At 45.8% G+C, this 19795-nt stretch overlaps 2 protein-coding genes across 3 annotated transcripts in view; both read left to right on the forward strand.

Moving 5' to 3' along the window:
* Positions 1-1167, forward strand: part of exoc4 (exocyst complex component 4) — an 89899-nt gene extending 88732 nt beyond the window's left edge. Inside the window, exon 20 of the mRNA XM_058077159.2 lies at positions 253-1167. Coding sequence (XP_057933142.2) covers positions 253-490 — 238 coding nt within the window. The 3' untranslated portion in view covers positions 491-1167. The remainder of the gene's footprint in view (positions 1-252) is intronic.
* Positions 1168-2127: 960 nt separating this feature from the next.
* Positions 2128-14988, forward strand: lrguk (leucine-rich repeats and guanylate kinase domain containing). 2 transcript variants are annotated; one of them, XM_078787228.1, is made up of 19 exons: positions 2128-2379; positions 2654-2752; positions 3934-4015; positions 4086-4186; positions 4428-4509; positions 5425-5549; positions 6107-6250; positions 6362-6442; positions 7248-7334; positions 7407-7513; positions 7879-7998; positions 8627-8723; positions 10420-10533; positions 10601-10802; positions 11834-11908; positions 12003-12127; positions 12236-12324; positions 12930-13012; positions 13082-14988. In XM_078787228.1, the coding sequence occupies exons 1-19, from the start codon at positions 2368-2370 to the stop codon at positions 13276-13278; spliced, it is 2022 nt and encodes a 673-aa protein (XP_078643354.1). In that variant the 5' UTR covers positions 2128-2367; the 3' UTR covers positions 13279-14988. The 2 variants fall into 2 exon arrangements, with proteins under 2 accessions (XP_078643354.1, XP_078643357.1); XM_078787231.1 differs by lacking the exon at positions 12930-13012 and having other exon boundaries at positions 2129-2379; positions 13082-13218.
* The last annotated feature ends 4807 nt before the right edge of the window (positions 14989-19795 follow it).

The raw sequence follows: 19795 nt of genomic DNA on the forward strand, positions 1-19795 counted from the left end.
ATTGTGAATGTTTTTTGTTGTTTGTTTTTTTTGGTCACCCAGCGACACCGTCAGGAGGTCCTTGAAGTTCCCTGTGAGGAAACTGGGCTTGACAGCAAAAGCAGCTACTTTGGCTTTTTGTGTTGTTCCTCTGTGTTGCTCTTCACGTTTGATTCCGCTGTGCAACAACACACACACACACACACACACACAAGAAAAGCAACACAGGAACATAATGTTTCCCTTTCATCGCCTCTCTCTCTCATTATTCAGGCAGTACTACGAGATGCTCTACAACACTGCAGACGAGCTGCTCAACCTGGTGGTGGACCAGGGCGTACGTTACACGGAGCTGGAGTACATCAACGCCCTCTCGCTGCTCCACCGCAGCCAGACGGGGGTGGGCGACCTGAGCACGCAGAACACGCGTCTGCAGAGGCTGAAGGAGATCATCTGCGAGCAGGCCGCCATTAAGCAGGCCAGCAAAGACAAGAAGATCACGACGGTGTGAAGCGACTCTCGCAATTACCTCCCCGCGATAATGACGGCCATTTTAGGCTGTGGAGGAGGAAGCTGTGGTTAAAAATCGAATCGTGTTTCAGCACTTTTGTACACGGAAATCATGCAAGTCATAAGTAATTCCCCCGTCACATGACCACGCCAGCAATGACTTCATAAACTTGGAAGAAGAGTACTTAACCGGAGGAGGAGGGCTTGTCGATACCTCAGTGGGCCCACCGCCGCCGCCACCGCTGCCGGTCCCCCCGAAGCCGACACCACAATCCATCATATTGACACTTTGGCCCGGGATCGATGGGAAAACAGCTGCGGGTGCCCCCGATGGATTTGACTAAACTTGGCATAAGCCCTTAAAAGCTGCTGCTTCGATAACTCGATATGTGGGAAACTTGAACAGAATGTTAATTTGCCGCGTCATGTGACGCCGTCGCTTATAATGACAAACGTCACGCTGAATAATGGCCGTAATCCATCATGCACTCCTTCTTTTGTTGTCCTTTAACACCTGCAGCAAGTACCATTTTTACCATCCACATATATATATATGTACGGTAAGTATATATGCAGTACATCTGGAACAGGTTAATCATGCTGACTTGGCCCCTGGTTGTTCTTAATGCATATGTCATATACAAACTAATCATAATAAAAGGGTTTTATTGCCCAGTGCTTTTTGCAAAGCGGGCCTTTTTCTTCTGTTGCAGGAAAGTATCTGACCTTTGCCACATGAGATGGGAGGATGACAGTTGGACATGCAGTCAGACGGAATCAAATGTGTGTCCTTTAAACTAATTGTATGTATTTTACATACAATTTATAACATCAATATGTTAATATATATGAAGATAAGATTAGAATTGATTTATGTCAATATTCATTCTTTGGCACATGTGTCAAAACCGGGGGGTTGGGGGGGGCAGAATATATGTTTTGTATGCACAGTATTTTTGTTTTATCAGTACTATTTATGTACAGGCTGAAAAGCTACATTAAATATATACATATACAAAAATATATATAAAAATATATACAATATATAAAATAAACAGGCTGATATTTAGCTATATTAAAATATTTTTTTTATTATTGTAAATTATTTTTAATTATTATTTTTAATTATTTTTTAAATTATTTTTAATCATTAAATATTATTAAAATATTAAAAGCTATATTACAATTAAGCTATATTAAATATATGCACATACAAAAAAATCAGAAGTTTTGTAAAAAATAGCCGGCCCACTGAGGGTCAGCATAATAATTAATATATATATTCATAATATAATTATAATTATATATATAAATAATTATTTTAATATTTTTTTAATTATTTTTAATTATAAATATTATTAAAATATTAAAAGCTATATTAAAATTAAGCAATAGTAAATATAGCAGAAAATCAGATGTTTTGTAAAAAAAAAAATAGGGGGCCGACTGAGGGTCAGCAATAGCTATGTGGCCCTTGTTCTATGGGATGATTACGTCACTGCATCACGTGACTTCTCCCACGTGCCGCTAACAGGTGGGTGATTGTCTTCCTGCTTGTTCACGGTGTCAGCAACTCCTAAAGAGGTTTGTACCATATAAATACATGAATATTGCATGTTCTAAATATTATACTGTATGTATTTTGGCACTTGACGCAATGTTGGACTACGTTACCCACAGTCCCGTGCTCCCACCACGAGCCTTATTGTTGCTAAGCGACACCGCTAAACGCCCTCGTCTGCTAAATGCGAGCTAGCTAGCAGTTGGAATACGTCACAGCTACGGCGTACGAGTCAGTCTAGTGACATTTACAGACGACTGTTTGTCATGAAATCATTTTTAATACTTTAATACTACTTATCTGCCAGGTAGGTGGACATGGCAGCAGAGGTAAGTGGCACCTTCAACGGCAAAAAGTCTGTGTCTTCTGTATTTGTGTGTTTTGCAAGCTAAGTAGGACATATACGGAGTTAAATATGATTTAAGTTATCATTTAGTTGATTTTAATTCATAACATGTCATTTTCAGTGGCTTATCAGTCACTTTTGACAGGTTTCCTGTCAATTTAAAAACTTAGTACACATGTAGAATAATGTTACAGTTAGTTTTTATGACTGTAGCACAACAACGCTTAATGCACCAATGTTCTATATGTTTTACACAGGGCGGTGTTTTAAGTGCTGAGCTGGTGGCCAGCTCTTTGGTCCAACTTGGTCGCTTCGACACTGGACTTCAGCACCCATACTACCACCTGGCTCTCCCTGTAAGACCCCTTCTCGGTTTATGCTAGGAGTCCACTGTTGGTGCCAGTTCGCATCATTGCAAGTTGCTGTGGCGCCTAGTGTCACCAATGAAGTGCCGAGTGGTTAAAAATTCCTCCCAACTGGCTCGTGGTGGCCTGTAACGGTGGCAAAAATTGAATTTGGCGGCAAGAAAATTTCATTCATTCATTTTCTACCGCTTATCTTCACGAGGGTCGCAAGGGGTGCTGGAAAGTATCCCAGCTGTCTTCGAGCGAGTGCGGGGTACACCCTGGACTGGTGGCCAGCCAACCACAGGGCACATATAGACAAACAACCATTCACACTCACATTCATACCTATGGACAATTTGGAGTCGCCAATTAACCTAGCATGTTTTTGGAATGTAGGAGGACACCGGTGTACCCGGAGAAAACCCACACATGCACGAGGCGAACATGCAAACTCCACACAGAGATGGCCGAGGGTGGGATTGAACTCAGGTCTCCTATCTGTGAGGTCTGTGCGCTAACAACTCGACCGCCGTGCAGCCGCAAGAAAATTACAAAATGTTTAAAATCTTCATCGCGGCAATTGCTTGATGCAAGTGGCGCGACGTGTCCACCAATTGGAACCAAATGTCACAAACAATCCGCCTATTGGAATCCACTGGTATGTAATGGCGCGAGCCAAGTTGCGCCAGTGATGCTAGGAGTCCACTGGGCCGGCGCCAGTTCGTGCCAGTTTGCGCCAATGCAATTTGCTGTGGCGCCTAGTGTCACCAATAAGGTGCCTAGTGGCATGCAATGGCTTAAACTGCCTCCCAACTGGCTCGTGGTGGCCCGTGATGGCTGCAAAAATTTAGAAAATTTATAAATGTTTAAATTTTTTGTCGATATGTCCACTAAGTGGAACCAAATGTCACAAACAATCTGCCTATTGGAATCCACTGGAATGTAATGGCGCGAGCCAAGTTGCACCAATGATGCTAGGAGTTTGTTGGGCCAAAGATTATGCGATTGGCGCTTAGTGGCTCACTGTGGCGCAGACTAATGGCAACATACCGAGTGAACATTAATTTGGCACCACAGCAAGCCACTACACGCCAATCACATAATCTTTGGCGGCAACTGGCGCCGGCCCAGCGGACTCTTAGCATTACATAACCACATTTCAGTGACTTCACGGCGTTTTTTTTCTCCAGGATCACGGCCTTCGGGATGTCACTGTTTTGTGTAGTTACCATCATCTCCAACACCTGGAGCTGCCACATAACAACATTAAAGGTATAATGACATCATAACGTGTACATTTGTACTTGTGTACATCTTCATCCCGATGTTTTTCATTGTCTAGATCTCTCCTGTGTGAGCCACATGCCCTATCTGGTCATCCTAGATGCCTCTCACAATGAGATCTCGGATTTCTTTGGCTTCCGGCCCCCTAAGAACCTGAAGGTATAACGCAGGACCTTGAGCTGACAGCAGAAGGCAAACTTTGAGCGGTGGCTGAGGCTCCCAATCTCCCGCATTATTCCCTCACGACGGGCCTGCATCCCCTCATCCCATCTGCCGTCACTCCAAATATGCTTACAGAAGAAGGGTTTAAACGCCCTTGAATCTACTAAATGAATAACCGTGTGGATTATTGGCTCTCTCTCTCGCTGCTCTTTTTTTTTTTTTTTTTTTTTTTTTACAGGAGGTCAACCTCTCCCACAACTGTCTTACACAAATGAAGGACTTGTCAGACTACGCAGCTCTTGTGAAGCTAAATCTGGACCGTATCCTTCCAGGTTCCATTTTTCAGTCATTTTAAATAAGTCTCACAAGTACTACAATAGTGTATTGGAAATATAGCTGGGGACATGAGGACGCAAACATTGGCAACACTAGCATAGCCATGTGAGCTACAGTGCTACCATTATACTCACATTTTAACAGCATCGCCATGCTAGCTTTAGCCTGAAGAAAACAACCTGTCTGTTGAGTTAATGTGTTAAAGTTAAAGTTCTAGTCTGAGTCCAAAAAATGAAATGGTTTTGCATCCACACACTGATCTGTTATAGATTGAACAAAAGTGGTCCCAGGATTGACCCCTGAGGAACCCCATTTGGGGTCTGAGACAATAGAGTTTTTCTTTTTCCGAATGACCTTTCCGAAAACAATGATATACATGGAAAGGAATATTCCAATCTCTTGTCTACATGTGCCGCTATAATCAACCAGAATAGTCAATGGGGCATGCCCAGTAAAATGTAAACATCAACATCATGTGATACCGACTTCCCTGAGTTTTTCTTTCACTTGTTGGAATAACACCATACTGTGAGTTTTTCGTTCGTCCAGTCTTGAAATTTAGTTTGGATCAAAAACAAACTTTCCGCAGCAGTCCAGTGCCCATTGCTCGCCGCCATTTTTAAAACCGAAGACGACTCCAGCTGCGTGTTACGTCATATCTGCTCGCCAACCGCTAATAAATAACAGAAGAAGGGCAAATAAACCGAATGGAATTGGAATATTTGGGTCCATGTATACGTGGCTACAGTTACGTACCAATTCCAACAAAGCACTTCCTGTCCTCCAGATAGGACTTGAACCAGTTTAGATGAGCACGGGACTCCGAACGAACTTTGACAGAAGTTAAGTGTTGCCATTTTTAGTTAGCAATGGAGCAGTCTTAACTCAAGGCGACTCAGACAACAAACTGGATAAGGTCTTGGGTCTGGAGAAGTGCTGCAAGCTGACCCATCTCAGCCTGGCCCACAACAGGATCTCCAGCATCAGCAGCTTGGACGATGTCCCAATCACACACCTCGACCTGGTGGGTTGCCAATATTACCGTTTGCATCTCTTTGTCTTCATCTTTTGTATTTCACCACCTTACACGCCCTCGCCCTTGTCAACTGGAAGCCCGCCATGTTACCCGCAAAGCAGTTGCCATGGCTGCAGTGCCCCAATTGGTGTTTGGGGGGCCAGCTGGTAGTGGTCCTGGCACATACATCTCGTGTGCTACATGAACACCATCCTGTCAGCAAGTCTCCATTCCAGTGCCGACCCGAGGCCCATTTGAGAGGCCCCGCCTTCTCCCCGACATGCGAGAGCGACCCTACGCCAGGCGTCACGGCCAGCCAAACAGCGAGATAACGACTTTAGTAAAGCATCGATTGCCCGTGATGGTTTGGCTTTGTGCTGAATTAGCACCTTGCCAGCTGTTTGGTTGCCTCGTCTGTCAGAATTTACCGGCAAGGGGCTGGGCGTGTGGGGGAGGGGGGGAGTTTGGCAAGCCAGCAGTGTGACCACGGCTCACTTTTAATTTGAACACCAGGGAATCATTTAGTGCGTTGAAAGTCAAGAGAGGTGCATCTGTTTCATGTCCAGAGGGGGAACCAGCTGACTAGCACTGAAGGTTTGGAGAACCTAAAGATGCTACAGGTTCTTGACTTGGCTACCAACCTCATCACTGGTCTCTTTGGCCTCCAGAACCTTCACCTGCTGGGCTCCATCAACATGCAAAACAATCAGGTATTTGGACAGCACGGCTTTGAGGGAAAAAAAAATCAGAGATTAACTACTTGCACTACTTTCATAGTAAGTGTCATAAATCTATAACAATACAGTGAATGATTTTTACAGATTAGCGAGATTGAGGAGTGCAAACACATTCATGATCTTCTCCTGCTGAGGGATTTGAATCTGCTGGACAACCCTTTACAGGTAACCCATTCTGTTAGGTGTCATTCATTCATTTTCTACTGCTTATTCTCATGAGGGTTGCGGGGCTGCTGGAGCCTATCCCAGCTGTCATATATATAGGGCACATATAGACAAACAACCATTCACACTCACATTCATACCTATGGACAATTTGGAGTCGCCAATTAACCTAGCATGTTTTTGGAATGTGGGAGGAAACCGGAGTACCCGGAGAAAACCCACGCATGCACGGGGAGAACATGCAAACTCCACACAGAGATGGCCGAGGGTGGAATTGAACTCTTTAGTAGTCAGCAGTAGAACATAGGTTAGTTTCAGGGAAATATCAGTTCCCCACTAGAAAATGGAGACTATATCAACATTCATTCATTTTCTACCGCTTATCACGAGTGTGGCGGGGGGTGCTGGAGCGTATCCCAGCTGTCTTCGAATGAGAGGCTGGGTACACCCTGGACTGGTGGCCAGCCAATCACAGGGCACATATAGACAAACAACCATTCACACTCACATTCATACCTATGGACAATTTGGAGTTGCTAATTAACCTAGCATGTTTTTGGAATGTGGGAGGAAACTGGAGTACCCGGAGAAAACCCACGCATGCACAAGGAGAACATGCAAACTCCACACAGAGATGGCCGTGGGTGGAATTGAACCCTGGTCTCGTAGCTGTGAGGTCTGCGCGCTAACCACTAACCACAAGAAGAAAATTCTGAAAAAAAAAAACAGCAAAGAGTGAGGTTGATAAAAAGTTTGGGCACCCCTGCTACATATTGTAATCCTGTATCTTGTGTTCTGCGTGTAGAAGCAACCAGAGTACAGGCTCTCGGTGATCTTCCTCCTTCAGCATCTGCTCATGTTGGACCAAGAGGGGGTCACCATTGAAGAAAAGGTTTGGAATCGGCACCAGCATTTAAAACTGCTTTCTGTCTCGATGTCCTATTCATCGACGTGTGGCGTCCAGGTGATGTCCATCAACAAGTACGACCCTCCTATGGACGTGGTCGCCGCCAGGGATCACATGACTCAGCTCATGTATCAGCTGATGCAGCCCCAGGTCCTCTATGATAGGTTGGTATCATCTCCCGGTGTCATCTCAGGCTAAACTACATCTGCTTTGTTTCCTTTATGTCAAGCTAACACATGACATATCCTTCAAAACAAACACAAGTAAAAGTTGTTTTTGGATTGCGCTGCGGCTTTATCTGCAGACTGTCTTGTTATCGCCTCGCTCAAAGAAAATAAAAATATGAGTTCATATAGCATAGCTTGGAAAAAAAAACATCCATCATGGGCAAAGGCGAGGAAAGCTGCAGCGCTGCAGATAATTCACCGGGATTGTTATTACAGGAAAAACACATCCGTCTTGTGTGCCACATTCCTTTTTCTTTATTTCTATGTAAGACATGAGAGAAATGCTGTGTCTGTCCAAGCAGTACTCTGCCCAGCGACGACACTCCTTACCCTATGCTGGTTCTGACTGGTCCACAAGGCTGCGGGAAGAGGGAACTGGCGCACCGCCTGTGCCACAACTTCGACGAATACTTTGCGTATGGGTCGGTATCACACACATCAAGTTTTTAATAATGGGTGGTCGAGTGGTTAGCGTGCAGACCTCACAGCTAGGAGACCAGGGTTCAATTCCACCCTCGGCCATCTCTGTGTGGGGTTTGCATGTTCTCCCCGTGCATGCGTGGGTTTTCTCCGGGTACTCCGGTTTCCTCCCACATTCCAAAAACATACTAGGTTAATTAATTGGCGACTCCAAATTGTCCATAGGTATGAATGTGAGTGTGAATGGTTGTTTGTCTATATGTGCCCTGTGATTGGCTGGCCACCAGGCCAGGGCGAAGACAGCTGGGATAGGCTCCGGCACCCCCCGCGACCCTTGTGAGGAAAAGCGGTAGAAAATCAATGAATGAATGAATTAATAAATAATAAAAAAAAAACAAAAAAAAAACTAAAACTATATTAGGTAAGCAGGAAGTGAACAAATGTAACAGTTACTGATTGTAAAAGTACCAGATGGAGGGGTAGGATTTAATAAGCTTTGCTTCTTCCTACTCCTTTTGGACATGTGGAACTGTAAACTGATTATGGGATGCACTCAATTGTAATCTGATGCATGTTCAAATGAAATTAAACCATTACCATTTTTCTCAAATGGTTTGTGTGCTCCTGCAGAGTCAGCCACGCCACCAGGAGGCCCTACCTTGGAGAGGAGAGCGGAGATGATTACCATTTTGTCAGCGAGGAGGAATTTCAGCAGCTGGTAGAAACGGTACGATCTGAGATGAATAATGAGGAAACAAGGCCCAACATAAGAAACATCCCTTCTGCTCTAGTCAAGTTTAAACACTGTGGATAAAGAACAGCGGTTTCCATGTCATGATTTACTGTTTTAGGCGTTCACGCTTGTACAAGTACCTTCTGTCAAGCAGGTGAACTGTTATGACCTCCATGTTCCTCTTCATCTCCCCTCCTTATGTTGTCATTCACCTAATTTATAGCCTGTAACTGGGCTTCCCACCAAGCTACATTGATACGCTGACGCACAATGTAGTATGTATGTACACCCACATGGGGAAATAGCTGTAGAATTGAATTGCTGTGAGATAATTGACTCTGGAAGAGGCTTCACGTCTGCTCTGACCACCAGCTCCCCTGCGTTACTTCGTCAGGGAAGGCGGAGGAAACAAAGCCGCTCACTCCTCCAACAGCTGTCAGTCAAAGTCAAGGATCGCCAGAGAAGCGTGAAGAATCATTTTAGGACTTTGTAAAATACGATTTTACCATTATTAGAGCCCTCTAGAAGGGAAATAGCACCCCTATAGTAAGCTTTACACTCATATTACCCAATGTGGTAGAGATAATCAGAGAAAATAAGCCAATTAAGACATAAATAAGACTGCAGCTTGTGTGTGTTTTAATGAATGTCTTCTGGACGGGATTTTTAGCCTCTGGTATTCTTCTAATGATTATTATTATTACTATGTTATTGTTGTGCCTGTTGTGATATGAATAATTAGCAGTGCCTTAAACTGTATTAATATTTTAGTTTATTTAACACATTTTAGACTTGGGGCTGCACGGTGATCGAGTGGTTAGCGCGCAGACCTCACAGCTAGGAGACCCGAGTTCAATCCCACTCTCCCTGTGCATGTGTAGGTTTTCTCCGGGTACTCCGGTTTCCTCCCACATTCCAAAAACATGCTAGCTTAATTGGCGACTCCAAATTGTCCATAGGTATGAATGTGAGTGTGAATGGTTGTTTGTCTATATGTGCTCTGTGATTGGCTAGCTAGCCACCAGTCCAGGGTGTACCCCGCCTCACGCCCGAACACAGTTGGAATAGGTTCCAGCACTCCCCTGTGACCCTCATGAGGATAAGCGGTAGAAAATGAATGAATGAATGGAATTTTTGTCGCCGTTACGGGCCACCACGAGCCAGTTGGGAGGCAGTGTGCGCCACTGCACGCCACTAGGCACCTCATTGGTGACACTAGGACTTGAACATGCTTGATTTCGGTCAACCTAAATGTTTTGTGGTCAACCACGAAACAGCAATCAAACATCCATTTTCTATGTGGCTTATCCTCACTAGGGTCATGGGTATGCTGGAGCCTATCCCAGCTGTCTTTGGGTGAGAGGCAAGGTACACCCTGGACTGGTGGCCAGCCAATCACAGGGCACATATAGACAACCATTCACACTCACATTCATAATGTAATGTAATGTACATCGATACAGTGAAATTGCACATTTAGGCCAGCCTTTTATTGTAACCAAGCGCAGACACACCTGTCCAAATTATTCACTTGCCTTGTTTTGTGTGTGTGTCTACTCTCATACACATGACACTGCCCCAGAGGGAGACTAAAGGTGGGGGGTTATACATGAGCGTGGTCATAAGTTCACATGGCAAACGAGCGCATGACCCCAGGTTGTTCATCTTGCCGGAACATGCCTGTGTGCAGGGTGCTTTCGTCCAGACCGTCCAATATGGAGGTCATAGGTACGGTCTGAGCAGGGAGGCCATCGAAGACGTCGCCAGGGAAGGACTGGCGTGCTGCGTGCACATGGAGCTTGAAGTGAGTGTGTCCAGAGTGTAATGAATTCACGGTGTATGACTTTTAATGGCTGTCTGTCTGTCTTTAGGGTGTGCTGAGTCTGAAGAAGAGCATCTTTGAACCTCGCTACGTTCTTCTCATCCCCACCGTGATTGGGAAGTACACAGACACCCTGTTGAGCAGGAACCTGTACACACCAGAGCAGATGGAAACGGCGGTGTCGCGTATCAAGCTGTATGCTGACTTCAACAGGAAACGGCCCGGCTTTTTTGATAACGTCATCCCCTGTGGTACGTCTCCGAACACCGCTAATATTCAATAAGAGGACATATCTTCTGGTCTGAGGCGGCACGGCGGTCTAGTGGTTAGCACGCAGACCTCACAGCTCGGAGACCAGGGTTCAATTCCACCCTCGGCCATCTCTGTGTGGAGTTTGCATGTTCTCCCCGTGCATGCGTGGGTTTTCTCCGGGTACTCCGGTTTCCTCCCACGTTCCAAAAACATGCTAGGTTAATTGGCGACTCCAAATTGTCCATAGGTATGAATGTGAGTGTGAATGGTTGTTTGTCTATATGTGCCCTGTGATTGGCTGGCCTCCAGTCCAGGCTGTACCCAGCCTCTCGCCTCAAGACAGTTGGGATAGGCTCCAGCTCCCCCCGCGACCCTCATGAGGATAAGCGGTAGAAAATGGATGGATGGATGTTCATACTTAGTTGTACGGCAGTCTAGTGGTTAGCGCACAGACCTCACAGCTAGGAGACCTGAGTTCAATCCCACACACACTGTGTGGAATTTGCATGTTCTCCCCGTGCATGCGTGGGTTTTTCTCCGGTTTACTCCAAAACATGCTAGGTTAATTAGCAACTCCAAATTGTCCATAGGTATGAATGTGAGTGTGAATGGTTGTTTGTCTATATGTGCCCTGTGATTGGCTGGCCACCAGTCCAGGGTGTACTCCGCCTCTTGCCTGAAGATAGCTGGGATAGGACCCCCGCGACCCTCGTGAGGAAAAGCGGTAGAAAATGAATGAATCTTCTGGTCTGGATGCTAAGAGGCATTTTTTCAGAATAAACACACACCTTATGTCACTGATAAGGCCTCAGATAAATGAACACACCTCACTAAAATCCATACGGCACAATTTCAGTCCCATTACCGCTTTGTATTAAGGGCTCGCCAACAAATAGTTTGTCACGCGCTGGCGTTTTAGCTGTTTTCTTAATGAGACAAACACGGGGAGGGTGGCACACTCATCACTTTTACGCTGCGCTGACAAGTCTCTTTTCTTTCATTGCTGCTTGAGCATATTGTATGTGTGCAGATGACCTGAACAAAGCCTACCAGATGCTGGAGGAGGTGGTGAAGGAGTACCTGTCGCTGGAGGAGCGGGAAGCAGGTACAACAGCGCATCCTCAGGGAGGGGTGGAATTGAATATCAACAGAATGTATGTCATTTTAGTGTCTTATGAGTTTGTAATGGAACACCGTAGGTGAGGGAGAAACGGAGGAGAAGCCAAGGTCATCCTTTTCACCCTGCCTCGACCTCTCGCTCCCGCACTACAAAAACTACCACACCAAGATAAGGGAACAGCTCGCCCCGAGCCGAACCCCTGCTGTGAGTTCCCGGACACTGAATCGTCACCGAAGTCACTCGAGTGAATGATTGTCACAGCTAGACGCTGCCAATCATCCGGCACCCCCCCCCCATGTCTCCCCGCCGCAGGAGCTGGCTTCCATTCGGCGACGAGAGCAGCCGGTGCGAGAGGCGGTCGTGGGGAAGAGTCCAGGGGTCTACAGTCGCTTCATCACAAGGTTCATTTTTGAAGCAGCACTCACGCTTTAGACGGCTGAGTGGTGGTCCTTTTCTGTGGCGCTGGGAAAATTGCCTTGATTGTCCCACTTGTCCTAACTGCTTTTGGATGGTTTGTTTGGGCCTCGCCTGTGACCTTGAGGGTGAAGTGGTGAAACGATTCTTCACCAGCTGTGTGCTTCGTTTTGAAGGTCTTGTTGTCGTTGTTTTTGCACTCGGCAGGAATTAAACAAACAATACACGGGCAGAGGTTAAATGATGCTGGTTTTGCTTACATAAGTGTATCTCTTCTCACCTCTAATTTAATTACTTAGGTACGTCTCTTGTATCATATGCCCCTACGGCCTTCACACACACATCATGCATTTGCTCATTACTCAGGCCTTCAGTATTTGTATAGAGGATTCCAGACTTGCCTGTCTTCTTGCCTGCACATAACCTTAGTGGGGGATGCGTCCCAGCTTGTGTCTTCTTCACATATTGTCACAGCATACAGATTGCTACTGTCAATCCCAGAGAACCAAAGTTTTTGGAAACAGGAAACAAAACAAAGTGGAAGTAAGCTAATCCAGCTTCTCATTTCATTTATCCATCCCTGTCCCAACAGCATAGATGAATCACTTGGTGCTTCTGCATCCATTCGGCTGCTAGATGACGACATCCTGGGACTGACAGTACAAACATTCAAGGGTGAGAATTTTATTAATTATTCACTCGCCTCTTAAAACAAACACGGACAAACCCACGTGTTGTTTGCAGGTGACAATCCATTGCAACCACCCGATGCCACAACCATCATGGCGCCCCTTTCTGACAGACGGCCCGGATCCAGCGTCAAACCCGTCCTGCCGCCAATCCCACCTGGACGCAAGACTCCTCAAACTAACAGCCCGATGCCGTCGCCCAGCCGCCACACCGACATCGAATCAGAAGACAAAGCCAACTTTCAGGAATAGAGTCAAGGTTTTTTTTTTTTTTTGAAGCCCATGTCTATCAATGGCTGTGCTCCAAAACAAACACTTCATCTTTTCCTTTTCCTATGCTTGAACATGTCTGACTCCATTTTTGTCATTTTTTGCTGCATTTTTGATTAGTTATGGAAGACAAACATTGCCTATTTAACTGGTGTACAAATGGGTGCGAGCAGACGTCTCGTGTTTCCTCGTAACTAGGAAGGCACACCTGGCCATCCATCACTGTCTGTCTCGCTCTCCAGGCAGCAGATGTCGCAGGGCCGTCATAATTCTTTGGCAGATATTGTCTGTCGGAGACCCCCCAACCCCCCCCCCCCCCCCCCCACCCCCTGAGGTCTAACCTAGTTTACGCTGCAGTCCGCCTTCTACGAACTCACATTGTGTCGCCCTGTGCAGCAATCAGTAGCCTTTTTAAACGGACGTTATGCTCACTAAGCTGTTTTTTGTGTAACACAGCAGTGAAAGGACAGGGAGAGCTGGCAGGAAAATCACTATAGGAATGCATGTTGTTTGTGAAATGTATTACATCTAAAAAGTGTTTTGACAAATTTTCCATTATGTCTTCAATGTTGTGTAACACCATACATTTACTGTTTTCCCCTTTTTTAAAGGCCGCATGAAGGCACCACAGTAGGGAAGCGGGGCGCTTACGAGCCAATGAAAGGACTGTGAAAATAGGCAGTGAAAGAACAGAACCATCTCCCAGGTACAGCCGTGGCCCCTCACCTGTGTTGGGAGTACGTGTTTTGCAGATCAACTCTTGCTGCAATACGCCGCACCCTCACCGACGACAAATATTTAGTCGTTCGCGGCGGCCACACAGCGAAGGCCGAGGCGGCGCGGCCGCATTAGCTCTGCTGCAGGATGTGGCGCAATGCTCAGTCGCCATGGCAACGGCTCTCCTCCTCCTCGTGAACGTATAACTCGTCGCCGCCTCTTCCCTGCGGACACATTCATTCGTTGCCAGATTCATTGGCTGTCGACCTGCTTGAAACAAAAACTTTCTGTTTTAATTAGTTTGCTGCAGTGTGTCGCCGCGTCATCCATCTATCTGCGTCGCTCCCTCCACCGCCGCCGCCCCCTCTTCTCCGTCCTCTCTATCGCCTCCTCCACGCGCTCCCGCTCGCTCTCCAGTGTAATTAAAGCCAGCCAGTGCGGATAATAGAACTGTAATGGTGTGTAATTGTGATAATCAATACATAGTGCATTCTATAGAAGTCAGCATTTTTTCACATTTCGAGGATGTTGCTGTTTCATCCCTGTCTGCTGCCTCGTAAAAACCGATGCCCTCGCTGACCTTGACGATGACATTTCAGTCATTAGATTGCATTTAGCCTCCACGTACGCTACCATTTGCAGAACATCACTTAGCGTTAGCAGTTTCCCAAGGACAAACCACTTTTTGCTTGCTGAAGACTTAGCTGGTGCATCATTGATCTGGCCTTACCGTTATCATGTAAGTTAGCGTCACATACACTCCTGGTTAGAAATTTAAGACCATTTGAATCATTGTAAGAATGTTGTATCTTAATAGGTTCATCAGTGGAGCTTCAAAATGCAAAAAAATGAGAAATGGGAATGAGACAGCTGTCCGTCAAGACGTGTGACAAGTTGAGGTTGGTACCAATAACCATCAGACGGCATCTTGGTGAGAAGGGCTTTGACAACAAAAGCATCTTCAAAGGCCTTGTCATTTTCAATGCCATAAAATTGCTCATTTTTGGAATTTGCAGGGGCTGCACGGCGGACGAGTGGTTAGCGCACAGGAGACCCGAGTTCAATACCACCCTCGGCCATCTCTGTGTGGAGTTTGCATGTTCTCCCCATGCATGTGTGGGTTTAATTCCATTCCAAAAACATGCTAGGTTAATTGGCGAAATTCTCCATCAATTGTCCATTGGTGGGAATGGGAATGGTTGTCTATATGTGCCCTGTGATTGGCTGGCGACCAGTCCAGGGTGGACCCCGCCTCTCGCCCGAAGACATCTGGGGTAGGTTCCAGCACCCCCTGCAACCTTGTGAGGATAAGCGGTAGAAAATGAATGAATGGTTTATTTTTACATTTTACACTTATTTTACATATAGACAACCATTCCCATTCATACCTAAATGGGAATGGGAATGGTTGTAAATATGTGCCGTGTGATTGGCTGGCGACCAGTCCAGGGTGTACCCCGCCTCTCGCCCAAAGACAGCTGGGATAGGCTCCAGCACCCCCGCGACACTCTTGCAGGAGATCACCAAACATCGGGATATTGAAAGGTGGAGGAATGTTTTATTCTCCTTTGACGGTCCTGATGGCTTCCGAAGTCATGACCAGGAGACCCCACCTGATGTTTTCCAGTGGAGTGGGCGCCATCATGATCCTTCAATGGAACAATGGAGCTTTGTGTTGTGCAGGGGTGTCAAACGGCATCCGGCTATGTGTGTTGCAGGCCCAGATACCCAAGCGAAGATTCAAACTTGCGTCTTCCCGTCTCCTTAAGCTCCAACTGCAAAAGGTGGTCTTAAATGTTTGCATTCTTTTGATTATAATCGGATGCTTTGATGAGCCTTAACTCCTTTTTCCCCTGCAGGCACTTCAATGGGTTCAGTGGAAACGAGACTTGGGTGGGCCAACAAACATCTTGGAACCAGCAACCAGCGCTGGCAGGTAAGGTTAGCTCATGAAATGGACTCCCACGTCACCAGAAAGCGATGACGTGTGTACACACGGATTTGACCTTGCGTCTGGATGTCAGCATCAACACACACATCACTCCTCCAGAGGGTGATGACAAATTGGGGGTCCTTAGTCTTGTCAGTTGAATCATTGTTTTGTATGTTTTGAATAGACATAACCTTGCTTTCTGGGTCATTCTCTTATTTTTGGCGGCCGCTTCCCCTTCTTTGGGCATTTTCATCCTCTCGTCACTGGCTCTCCTGCTTTTTATGAACCTTCACAGTCTACTCCACTCCCCATCAGTGCGATTGATCCACTGAATGTCTGGCTATCAAACAGTCTAGCGTCCTTGTACTCGCACTCTTGACTGCGCTGTGCATATCGAATGAGTTCAAAGTGGGACTTTTCAAAGAGTGATGGAGGAGCCGAGTATGGCGCTCCGCATTATGTAGGATTGCAAAACCTCCCAGGTGTCCGTGCTTTCATTCCTGTCGCCCAACCATCTGCTCATTTTTCTTTTTCCCGGCGCCTTAATTTATTCCCATCGTATCAAAAGGTCACCTAATGAAAACACCGTCGTCCGTTATGTTTATATGAATCTTTACGCCGACGCTTTTATAAAATAAACAGGAACTGCCACTCAGCATTGTATCATCCCACCCTTCAGACATTTTCCATTCTGTTGATCCCTGCCATAAAAAGAGCATTGACCCGCTCGTGTTGGACGTGTCTGTGCTTGTGTGTATGTTTGTATCATCCTTCAGCCATGACCGACGTGCACTATTACACAACGCAAGGAGACGCATTCCAGCAAGCTCCCTTTCTAGTACTTTAACGCATGTTGTTCAGTCTCTGACGGGGGCGTCCAAAACTTTTTCCTGTAATATAAAACCCCAAAAAATAATGGATTATGTTTATTTTTTTAGTTGGTAACCCATGCAGAAATTGTAATAATTTGTTTAAAGGATTACAATAAAAATATCACAAACAAAGCGCGCGGACCTCACAGCTAGGAGACCCGAGTTCAATCCCACCCTCGGCCATTTCTGTGTGGAGTTTGCATGTTCTTCCCGTGCATGCGTGGGTTTTCTCGCACATGCCAAAAACATGCTAGGTTAATTAATTGGCGGCTCCAAATTGTCCATAGGTATGAATGTGAGTGTGAATGGTTGTTTGTCTATATGTGCCCTGTGATTGGCTGGCCACCAGTCCAGGGTGTACCCCGCCTCTAGTCCGAAGACAGCTGGGATAGGCTCCAGCACCCTCCATGACCCTCGTGAGGATAATCGGTAGAAAATGAATGAATGAGTGAATGGACCCAAATGCTGCACGTCGGGCGAGTGGTTAGCAGAGCACAGCTAGGAGACCAGGGTTCAATTCCACCCTCGGCCATCTCTGTGTGGAGGTTGCATGTTCTCCCCGTGCATGTGTGGGTTTTCTCCAGGTACTCCGGTTTCCTCCCACATTCCAAAAACATGCTAGGTTAATTGGCAACTCCAAATTGTCCATAGGTATGAATGTGAGTGTGAATGGTTGTTTGTCTATATGTGCCCTGTGATTGGCTGGCCACAAGTCCATGGTGTACCCCGCCTCTCGCCCGAAGACAGCTGGGATAGGCTCCAGCACCCCAGCGACCCTCGTGAGGATAAGCGGTAGAAAATGAATGAATGAATGAATATCACAAACAACTCAACTATGTCTTTTAATAATAAATCCTACATAATTCCAAGATCCATATGCTTTATTATATAATTACTGCTCTTTTTGTGCTCTGCAGGCATAAAATGGACGCCAACACATTAGTACCAACACCAATTTAGGGTAAGTCATGCATGCAACACGGAAAGCAAACAGCATTGCTTCTGTGCTCTTCTTCCTTTTTATTTATTCTATTCTAATCATCTCTGTGTGTCCCCACAAGAACAAACATGTCCGTCCTCTCTGGGCAAAAGTTGCCCACTCCTTTGCTCACCCCCTGTCTCTGTGGTCTGGGGGGGGGGCAGCTCAGAGGTCAAGCGTGGACAGCTGCTGCACTTTCACCTTCACGGGTTGTGGAGTTCCTACACATGCACATTAAAAGATAACAACTTACCTGCAGGCAAGTCACACTCTTATCACTGTTATCACCAAAACGTAACGATTCTTGTAAATGTCCAGGGATACTAGTGCACTTTAAGGTATTTGTAACTTGAATATTTTCATTTTCATAGAAAATAAGACAATAATTAATTTAGCTATTTCTATGCTTTAGCCAAAAAAAAATATGCATTCATTCATTTTCTACCGCTTTTCCTCACGAGGGTCGCAGGGGTTGCTGGAGCCTTTCCCAGCTTTCTTTCGGACGAGAGGCGGGGTACACCCTGGACTGGTTGCCAGCCAATCACAGGGCACATATAGACAAACAACCATTCACACTCACATTCATACCTATGGACAATTTGGAGTCGCTAATTAACCTAGCATGATTTTGGAATGTGGGAGGAAACCGGAGTACCTGGAGAAAACCCACGCATGCACGGGGAGAACATGCAAACTCAACACTCAAACACAACAGGGCCGAGGGTGGAATTGAACCCCGGGTATCCTAGCTGTGAGGTCTGCGCGCTAACCACTATCCCACCGTGCAGCCCCAAAACATATTTTTGTGTAATAATAGGTTGTATTCAACCATGAAAAAGCATGATTTATGAATTAACGTAGTTTTCAAAATCTAATAACGCAGTTGCAGGCTGTCAATTGCATGCCAGAGCAACAGAGGGCGCTATAACTGCAAATCGTAAGGAAGAAAGGCACATTTTTTTTTTAAATAGTGCATCTGTGCAAATATATACTGTAGCTGACTGGCATTAATATGATCATCATAAAGTCATGTTCTCCTCACTTTTTAAATGTCATTTTGGAATCCAGGTGTAAATATTTATTGTTTATTTATTTATTTATTGTGTCCGCATTGAAGGGATTTACAGTGCCAGTACTTTCCTTCATTATTTGGAGACTCGCTGTCAGCTCGGGAATGGTAATTGGGCGCACACACATGACTAATTCTCTCAACGCCGGGACCTCGGCTGCATCTCAATCCGCCGCCGCTCTGTTCTAAAAGCAGGCCTCGCGACGCCAACCTCTGTTTTCCTCACGTTGCCATGACAGCTCGCGTCACAGTTGCAGACGGCTAATTAGGTGAATTTATCACAGCAGAAATGAAATGCCGTGCAGCGGCGTGGCTACACTGTTTACATGTGTTTGTGTTCATGAGAGGCTTGGCTCGGATCAGACCCTTTTTGCTTGTCGAAGCCAGAACAGCCATCTTCTTGATACTGCATGAAAGGCATCACATTTGTTTGACATGCATGTCACTCCATGATTGCACACTGGAACATAGCCAGGGCGGACAATAACCCCATAGCACCAGCAAACAGGCCCCAGGGTAGATTTTTTTTTTTTTTGACACGCTCCAATTCTGACACTTAAATTGCAAAATGTTAAAATGTATGCGGGGACAAAGTTCAGCAATTTTTAAATGTAAGAAATACTTTTTTAAGCTCGAGCAGTTTTGGAGGGCAAACCACCGCTATACATGACTAAAGCTTCTCTATGAGACATACTTCATTTAATGATGGAGACTGATGCTTGGCTCTCCTTTCATTTGGGACGGAGCCAGTGAAGCAGAGGTGAACATTTGTGAAGAGCGTTACATTTGCTTTTCATCAATTAAGAAAGGCGTCGCCTCTTCAGAAGCTGCCACGGGGGCAGAGTGCTGAATGACCCAAGTTCTCCTAAATAGAATTTTAATTGGTAATTATACTCGCACGCACCTCCATTTTCATATATCATCACTCG

This window comes from Doryrhamphus excisus, linkage group LG2, assembly GCF_037039965.1.
Source record: "Doryrhamphus excisus strain RoL-2023G ecotype Guam linkage group LG2, RoL_Dexc_Guam_v1.1, whole genome shotgun sequence".
In the NCBI taxonomy this organism is placed as follows: Eukaryota; Metazoa; Chordata; class Actinopteri; order Syngnathiformes; family Syngnathidae; genus Doryrhamphus; species Doryrhamphus excisus.